Genomic DNA, 9,844 nt, shown 5'->3' on the forward strand with positions numbered 1-9,844 from the left:
TCTTCTCTTTGCATTTCATTCTTTGTTGTCAGCTTCACCATCCTTGACATTTGCTTATCAACGAATGTTTAAGGTGGACATGTTCTTAATCCTTATTTCTCCCACAGCAGACACTTCTGTGTCAGATTGTTGGTGCATTCTCTTCCTGTTTCTCTGGCCCCGTCACCTTCATTGACGTTTCAGACAGCACTCATTTATGAATTTGGCTAAATTTCCAGTATCTTCTCATGCAACCGTGACTTCTGCAGTGGCAACTGCCATCCTTAGGAACTCAGTTGGATCTTTATGGATATTTCCACCACTACACATGTGGTCCTCCACTTAACCACTTTTTCTTGTACAAGAAAGCCATGAATTGATTCTTTATCTTTGTGTTTTACAGCTTTACCCTTTACTGAGTTCCTGTGACTGTGCATGCCTTTGGTATTGTTTTTGATGATGCTTTAGCCTTTTCTGAAAGATCCTCTATATCTACAGAGAAAGTGCTCTTTGCTGTGAAATCTGTTATTCTCAGAAGTTTCTGTGGCCAGTGTGACATAATCATGTATTTGGACAACATTGCCTAGCTTTTAAGTTTTGTTTGAGTCTCTCTGACTCTTTGTCTTCCTTTCTTTGTTTAAACTGAGAAAGTCAGTTTCCCAGTGAGTTGTTTTTCCCAACAGATTTTCTCCAGTGTTGCTGGAGTGACCCCTGGCTTTAAATCACGTGCATTTGTAAATATATCTTTCCTTTATTATTGTCAACACAGCTATTTTTTCACTGCTTTTTGTCTTTGCTACTTTTTGATGTTCCTCATTTTATCTTTATTAAAGCCCTCACTTTTAACTTTCTTTTAATAGAGTTCCTCTGTTGTGGTGTAGGTGTATGTTGTAGGGCTGTTCTTCATCGAACTTGTGTGCGCCAAATAGAGGAGAGAATTCTTCTTTGTAACTATCCCTGATTGTATGGACTTTTCTGTAATGATCAGTGCAGACAAGCTGAATTTTCTTAGCCTGCAGGTGACTTCTCTTCGCTCCTGAGTTTCTTGCGTAGTAACTTTTTCTACCTTCCTCTTGGTCTCAGCTTTTTCAGTTAATCTTAGTGAGATAAAGCTATCCTTATGAAAATAAGGGTATAATTTAGTGTTAAACGCGTTATAAGATAATACTACTACTTATAATAATACTTATCTTTCTCCTCTCTGCTCTCTTCAGTTTAATGTTGCTTTAATAAATGAACCCTTTCAATAGGTACCATTTACAATGCAACACTTTAACCTATTATTGAACATGTAATTATTGTCTTAAGACCAAATTTTATTAAAAAGTCTTGTGTGTATCACAAACACAGGAAGCATTTGTTTACCAGATTCTAGGAGTTGGTCGGGTTAGGGAGGACCACTATGTATATATAGAGACCTGAAAAAAATGTGATTTTCATAATAGGACACCTTTAAAAGTCTTCAGTTTTCCTTTGCTTTATTCCAATTATATTGGTGTGTAATTCTGATTTTACAGCAGTTGACATCAAAGTGTGTGGTAGATGTTACAAAGAAAACAAAAGCACTGTTTTTAAATGTGTATGTCATCTGAAGTTTTAGCACTACAGCAATGATTGATTTTTGTAGTAATACCTATGTGACATCAAACCTTTGTATTTTAAAGCACTTTAATACTTGCTGTCCTTGTGAGGTAGGAAACACAGAGAGGGTTGTTATAATGTTCAATATAATAATTATAGCTGACAAAAAGAACAGAAAACAATACATTCCATGTATGACATGTAGCCTTTTAACTGTAGAGATTTCAGCGTTTGATGGCAATCGTCAGTCCATCGCTCAGCGTGAGGAGGCTCAGGTCAATTCTCTGGTCCTGATGTAGTTTTCTATTAAGTGTGTCGAGAAACTGGGCGGTGATATCATCGGGAGCAGGATTCACGACCTTTCCACCCCACAGCACCTTCAAACACAGTATCAACAGAGCTATTTTATTGTTTGTGCTGCACACCTCATGATATGTTTTATAACAGATGCTCATCCTTCTTTTCTAAGGGTTACTGCTCTTACATTGTCGATTGCAATGATGCCCCCCGTTCGTATCAGCTCCAGAGACTTCTCATAGTAGTTGTCGTAGTTTAATTTATCAGCATCAATGAACACAAAGTCGTAAGTTCCGGACTCCCCAGCTGCTATAAGTGCATCTGAAGAAAACAACTGAAAATTAATATGTTAAAACATTTTCATAAACTCTTGATTGTGAGATTGAAAGTACTTACCGAGTGTCTTCAGGGCTGTTTGTTGTCGTATGTCGAACTTATTCTCAACTCCAGCCTGTAGATAAGGTTAAAATATGTGGATGTAAATTCACAATGTTTTTTTTCTTGCTTTTCTGATTGCATTTTTAAGAAAGTGATAGAACTGAAACAATAATTGCTTTTAGGGTTTTGTTTTGCTTCTTTAAGTGACACCATTTCCTGAGTGGACACAGTTTTCATCCAAAGCCAGCAGCATTTACAAGATATTGACTGAAGACAGAATTTGTAGAGTTGTAGAATTTGCTGTGTGCTTAGGTTGCGAAGAGTAACTCTCATTTTAAATGTTACAAGATGTCTACAGTGCTACTGGGCTTAAGAGTGGAGTCCTCATGGACATATCCTCATTTACCCAGGATGACTGGATGTGAGTCACACGGTTCAGAAAGGAATTCTCTCACCTCATTAAAAAATGGTTTGGCAATGTTCACATAGGTCTCTTCTATTTCACAAGCCACCACTCTTCCATTGTCTGGCATGGCCAGAGCCATGCTCAATGCATTGTACCCGGTGTACATCCCTGCAAAATAAATCAAATGTTAACTAAATTGCCTCAGAATTAGATTTTAGTCCCTGCAAGTCTATTAAAAGGTGGGTCTCTAATGGAAGAAAATAATGGCCTTGTAGATTGGAATTAAAGAAATCGGAATCACTTAATGTTAACATTTGAGTATTATTGAAACCACTCTTCAGTTCGACTAAGAACTTGAAAAATGCAGTTGCTTACATTCAAACAAGACTCGAATAACACTCTGTACATGAATAATCACTATCAATTATTTACTATCAATAACTGAGCTTGAATAGAAAAAAACATACTGTATATCCTGTTGTTGTATGTAGAATGTAAATGTGCTCTGCACTGAAGTCAGCAGGATCTTGACTAGTCAACAATGGTTTATGTCCACACTTAAGGGATCATTTGCTTTTAAAATTCCAATTATTAAGGCCATTTTTGCTTCCATAGTGTTCCATTTAATCTCACCAATTTCAATAGCCTTAGTTGCATTTATCAGCTTGATGAGGTTTGCCATAAACTGGGCTTGTTCACTGCCAACAAGCATTATAGCCCATCGGTCTTCGAGGGTTCTCTGAAATGAAATATATATAGCACATAACCTGTCTGAATGGAGAAATATGTTCCAGCACTGTATTACCTATTACTGTAGATTGCTTCCAGCTATAATGCGTTTTACTGACCCCTAGTGGTTAAACCATTTCCCTTACACACACATATACAGTACATCTGTCTGTCTGTCTGTCTGTCTGTCTGTCTGTCTGTCTGTCTGTCTGTCTGTCTGTCTGTCTGTCTGTCTGTCTGTCTGTCTGTCTGTCTGTCTGTCTGTCTGTTTACATCCATATGTGTGTACATTTATTTATCTACTCATTCATTCTGCTCAACGTCTGACAAAAGTATCTGTGGCAATGTATCCCGGTAAGAAGTGAACCACCATCTTAGTATTGAAAACCCAGAGTTAACCCTGAAGATCAACCCAAGTCCTGCTGTGTATTACAGGCCCCTGATCTGTAGCCGTGAAGTGTGGCGTAACCCAAGACATTTACCAAGTAAATTAGAATAATCAGACTGTACTGACATGAATGTAAAAATTCTGCATAAAGAATATGAAACTAGTGTTCAGAGGCTTACTGGTGTTCTGGTTTGCTTACCAGTCTCAGTTTGGTGAGGACTGGATGCTCCCGGACTGAGTTGTTAACCACATACTGAAGCACAGGATCATCTCTCCCCCTGCCATGGCTTTTCCCTCTGAATGCAGACTTCACCACACCTGATTGGAAGAAACATATCTACCAGTACTACTAATAATAAAAAAAAGTCTGTCCCCTACCAGATTATACAAAGTCACCATCTCAAACCTGTTAAAACAAGAATAAGTCCAACGCAGAGAATTACTCTGACACGTGTGGCCATTGTGCTTCTGCTTCGTTCTTTGAACTGTTGTAAATCCGAAGTATCCTTAAATGTAGTGCTGTTTGTGTTTGCTTTCATGTGTGTTATTGTGCAATCCAAACTCTGAACTTTATTTTTGTTTGCTTTTCTTATCCTGTGTATACTGTTACTCAGCATTACAGTTCATGACCGGAATCTGTGTTTTGAAAAGATTACACCATGATTACTGATCGATCAGAAGACAACTTAAACTAAGCTTTAAATTGTCTTCTGTTGAAGGACACAGGACTACTACTTTTACTTTCTGTGCTCATAGAAACTTTAGAAAGTATCCAGAAGGTTTCCAGAATAAGACTGGGTGTTAATGAACCAGAATATTCATTAATACCAACTTAAATAGAAAAAGCTATGGTTGATATAAGCACTGAGCATCCCATCACTAACAGCGCAACATTGGCCCCTCCTGGTAGAATGTAGTAATTTATCTACCGGTGTGTTTTCTATGATCGGAAGTGAAATCAATAAACTGTACTGCACTTGTTCTGAAATGTGTGTGTGTGTATTTTGAAATTTATATGACGTGTTGAGGTTCTAAAATTTAGAACACAAAGAATGCAGAAAGTGACACAGCCAGAATATATTAAGGAGTCAGAGACTTACAGTGTTTCATATAAAAAGATGGCATGAACATAATATAAAGACTTTAAGAAGAAGAAAAAAAGTTATTAATATTGTAACATAAAGTTTGTTTATTCTATCAAACGTGATTGTTTTTAACATGTCACTGATCTGCGATGCAGGCAAAGTTTAATGAGCAATCTTAGTGCGCGACAAGCGGACTGTCTCCGTGAAACACGCTCGATCGTCTCGTCTTGGGACTTCAAAAACAGGAACAGAGGAGACGGTAGCCTGGTGTGTTGAAAAGGGAATTTTGGGGATGTGAGTGGGATGTGAGGTATCTCCGAGGACGCGGAGCTTCCTCTGTATATTCCTTCATTAAGTATTCACAAATACAAACAAAAACACGAGAATAAATCAAATAAATGAGCCCTGACGTGAACTGTCTGAAAATCAATGTTTGAGTTTTGACGAGGACAGGAAGGGGGATGTCTCAGGGTGAGAACACAGTTCTGCTGAGGTCCTCTTGGTGAAAACGTAATGCCATATATTCCCCCCCCCCCCCACCACCACCATATTCTCTCTCCCTCTCCATCTCCAGCTGCTTCAGGCTTCTCCTTATGTGACGCTAATTGTTTCTGCTATTTGTGCCAAGCACCTACTCGTTCCCAGCACATTCTACAGACAGGCCCTGGTCCCTCTGCTGCTTTTTGTGTCTGTTTAAGAATTTGAAAAAAAAAAAAAAAAAAAGAAATAGAAAAAGAAAAAGGAAAAAGCGCGCTGCCATCTGCAGCGAGCGCGCCGCTGTTCCTCCTCCCGGCCCCGACTGTCAGAGAGCCGCTCACACACACTCTCTCTCTCAGAGGTGGAAAATATATGTGGTGGAGAAATAAGAACACAAAAGTGACACATACAACTGCTAATATGAAACAAGAGGTCCCTGCTTTGACGCATTTAGAGGGAAGACACAATACATTTGACATTAAATTTTGCAAACTGTGCAGAGACGAAATGTAGTAAATTGAAAACAAAAATATGCTGCTCTTGTATTTGTATTTCCAAATATATTGACTACATTTACAAAACTCGTGGAATACGTCCGCAAAGACAATACATCGTGTAATAACTGCAATGACATTACTGTAGTTCTTTCTCGTCGTCTTTTCCCCTTCCATTTATGTGACAGTACCTCCATGTGACCAGCATGTGGCAGTGTTGTTCAGCAAATCCACCGGCTTCCCAACGCCAACAGGCACGAAGAGAAGCCCGGCCTTGACTGTCGTGTCTGAGAACTAATATCACTTTCCTCTTGTTGAATTGACCTGTGACACCGTCACAGAGCGCACACAGGGCGACATATATTGACATGCTTGTAATTCTACGTGGCTCTTACATCATCCGAGCGAGCTTTTTTATTTTTTATTTTATTTTTTTTAAAATCAAGATGACTGTTTTTCACTGCACCTTAATAGCGGCAGTCAGTTTTGGCATCTCAGCAGACAGATAAGCATGCATGAATATTAAGTGATGCTAATCACAATGGAGAGACCAACGTCAAAACGACTGACAGACATTTCTCGGTATTCAGTTGACATCCTCAGATTTGTCCTCTGTTTGACAGTAGCGTCTCCCATTATGACAAGTCTGTTTAAAGCTTCCTGAAGAGGCTCGTGCACGTACACGTGCACACATGCACAATTTAAGATGCATTGACACTGATTTTACTCAAACTGGGCCACTGAGCTGCTGTGTAATACCCAAAGAAGAATTTCTCGACAGGAGTCATGGTTTATGTGGGCCACTTGGAATGCTGAAGAATTAGACTAAAAGACAACAGAGAATTTCGCCTCTGAACTTCTTTTCAATCGTGGAAATCTGAATTTGTGGCAGCTGTATCTAAAAGTGCAACGTATATCAGAGCATAAATGTTGGGGATAAACCATTCAGGTCATTATCAGCTTTTTTTTTTTGTATATTCAAGCCACAGGACAAACCAGATGATCCGGTTCAGAGGAGGAAAAAAAAACAAAAACAAAAAAACAGAAATGAATGGCAGGTGCATTTGTTTGACTTTCAAATTACTGAGAAATCTATGCTATTAACCTGGTGTGTAAATAAATGCAGAATTCAATTTCCATGGAGTCACCCAGTGCGTTGACAGTCCTCAAAAAGATCAAACAGGCTGCTTTAGGGCATGTGAGCCCCGGTGAAAGGTGCTGACACCCCGAGCAAGCCACAAAAAAGAGACAAATGTCATCTCCTCAGAAACAATTACTGGATGAACGACGGGTTTTTAAGCCACTAGGTCCCCGAACTGCTATTCTGCATATTGTAGAGCAGGGGTGTCAAAGTCAAATACACAGAGGGCCAAAAAAACAAATTTGCTACAAGCCGATTGCCGGACTGGTTCAATGTTTATTAAAACATATTGAAATGAACATAGCCTATTGAACCAAGAACTAACACAGTGTATATTATTTAATGATTGAATAAATAAAGCAATATGCTGTTATGGCTGTCAGTAATTTCAAGGGAAAACCTTTTCAACAAGCAAACGGCTAAAAAGTAAATGTCCTTCAAAATCAAAATATGTTCTTTAATATCAAGATAAATGTATAAATGAAATTGCACACATTATAAACTGATAATACACTATTGTGTATGCATTATTGCATGCACAATAATAACATTGTGCATACACAATAATGATACATTATTGTGTAAAAAAATTAAAAAATAATTATTGTACTGCTCTACAATCCTACCAATCACTGCTTTGAAATTGTAAAATAAATTAAAAAAATCAAATCAGTTCTATCCTTTTTCATGGCTCTTATTTTGTAATTTTCCCTGAGTCCATTCAACTGAGATAAATATGAATAAATAAAATAAAATATAAAAATCTATGGCACACAGACAAAACGATACTTCCTCCAAAGAGACATCATGTCTTATAGAAACAAATGTAAAAATTTAATTGAATTTAAAACTGAAAATACGTTACTGCTGTGTGATGCTCACTTCTCTGAGGCTGACCCTTGATATTTGATGGTGTCTCATCTTTCGTACCAGTTCAGGAATGTCTAGGGTCAGGGTTTATTCAGGGGTCAGGGTTCATTCAAGGATCAGGCTCTGAGCTGAGGAAATCCTCAGGATGGAGTGAAGGTGTTTATCAGTCAGACGGCTCCTGTGTGATGTTTTGTTCAGCTTCATCATAGAGAACAACTGTTCACACAGGTCTGTGCTACGAAACAGAGGGCGTCCAAGCAGCTTGGACGCACAGCTTGGATGCACAGCTTGGGCATTGTGTCGGGGATGAAATGTGCAAACTTAGCAGAAGATACACAGGTTTACCTTTTACCTCTCTTAACATAAATTCTGACTCCCACCTGGCCTGAAACTGTCCACGTTCCTCTTAGCCAGTTTTGAGGACTGCTGATAAACATCCATCCATTCATCCATTGTCATGATCGCTTCATCCGCTGTCACGGGTCACGCTTAGGGCGTGAGGCGGGGGAAACTCCGGGCTAGCGCACCGCGGAGCCACACAGAGACACAGATAACCACGCAAACACTCATTCCTCCGGTCAATTTGGGACCGGTCTATTAACCTAAAGGTGGGAGGTGAGAACCCACGCAGACACGGGGAGAACATACAAACTCCGCACGGAGCGGGACGCGAACCCATAACCGCCTTGCGGCAAAAGCGCTACCCGCTACACCACCGTGCTGCCCTGCTGGTAAGCATTGAAACCCAAAGCGGGCTTGTTTCGCTGCATTGTATTCCGCTACCGTTGCACTGTGGGAATGTAGTTTTGGTGCGTGCAAAAAAAAAAAGGCGGGCCGATTTGGCCTGCGGGCCAGTTCTTATAGTAATTAAAAAACATCCGGCAGGCTATAAATAATTCGCCGCGGGCCAGATCTCGCCCGCGGGCCTTGACTTAGACATTCAGTGCTTTGCGAAAGTATTGGCCCCCCACAAGAACTTTTTGAAATTTTGCCACATTTCAGGCTTCAAACTTAAAGATAACAAACTGAAAACGGAAAAGTAGTATGTGCAAATGTGAGACCAAATGACACACCGGTGCACTCTGTTTGACATTGTTGTCATTTAGGTCAACATTGGATCATTCAGAAGTCATCAGAGAACTTCTGGAGTCGTTTAGCTGAGCTGAGAGAACAGGGGACCAATATTTTTGCACATCCTACTTTTCAGTTTTTTATTTGTAAACACAATATAAAATGTTGAATAAATTTGGTTCCACTTCACGCTTGTGACTCACATGTTGTTAATTCATGACAAATATTTTCAGTTTGTTATCTTTAATTTTGAAGCCTGAAATGTGGCAAATACTTTCGCAAAGCACTGTATGTGTTGTAGAGCTTCTACCACAATGTCTCAAATTTGTCAGTCAGTGCCAGAGGAGAGATGTTTGTAGATGTATGTATGCTTTCTATGTAGCAAGAATGATAGCAGGAATGAATGCTTGGATTTTAATTTCCCATTCCCTTTCACACAATGTACTCTCTAACAGTATAGAGAGTATAGAGTCAGCATAGAGTCATGCTTTTATTTGCTCTTCGTCACAAAGACAAACTTGATCTGTGCGGTCTCAGTCATGTCCGGTCAATACAACCTCCCCTGCTATTAGTCTCACTCTCTGCTGGCTGCTGTGTCACATTGCGACAGCACTTGAGGCGCTAATGATAATGTTATAACCCAGACCAATTTGCCATGGCAATCAGACTCACTTAATTGAGTTGATTATGAGTCCTCTGTGTGAGATGACCCCTCCAGACTCAGAAAAAGTGAACTGAGAGATGGAGGGTGTGGAAGCAGTGATGGCTTTCCTCAGGCATTCCATAGTGGTGCAGAATTCACACGGAAATGACTGTTGACTGTTTTAGGCATGTGAACACAGGCGTGTCGAGGAACAGAATGGGAGGGATAGTGGCTAGAGAGGGGGGGGGGGAGCTCAGGGTGGAGGGGTGGGGGTTGGGGGTTCCAAATCAGAACATACCATCTAT

The 9,844-nt window shown here is 39.8% G+C and overlaps 1 protein-coding gene across 1 annotated transcript; it reads right to left on the reverse strand.

The window, feature by feature from the left end:
- Positions 1-1,438: 1,438 nt before the first annotated feature.
- comtd1 (catechol-O-methyltransferase domain containing 1) lies at positions 1,439-4,278 on the reverse strand. Its single transcript, XM_068327792.1, has 7 exons — positions 4,165-4,278; positions 3,958-4,076; positions 3,275-3,380; positions 2,691-2,809; positions 2,254-2,308; positions 2,045-2,178; positions 1,439-1,937 (listed from the first exon to the last, which is right to left on the reverse strand). The coding sequence occupies exons 1-7, from the start codon at positions 4,217-4,219 to the stop codon at positions 1,785-1,787; spliced, it is 741 nt and encodes a 246-aa protein (XP_068183893.1). The 5' UTR covers positions 4,220-4,278; the 3' UTR covers positions 1,439-1,784.
- Positions 4,279-9,844: the final 5,566 nt, after the last annotated feature.

This window comes from Antennarius striatus, chromosome 11 (genome assembly GCF_040054535.1).
Source record: "Antennarius striatus isolate MH-2024 chromosome 11, ASM4005453v1, whole genome shotgun sequence".
Taxonomy (NCBI): Eukaryota; Metazoa; Chordata; class Actinopteri; order Lophiiformes; family Antennariidae; genus Antennarius; species Antennarius striatus.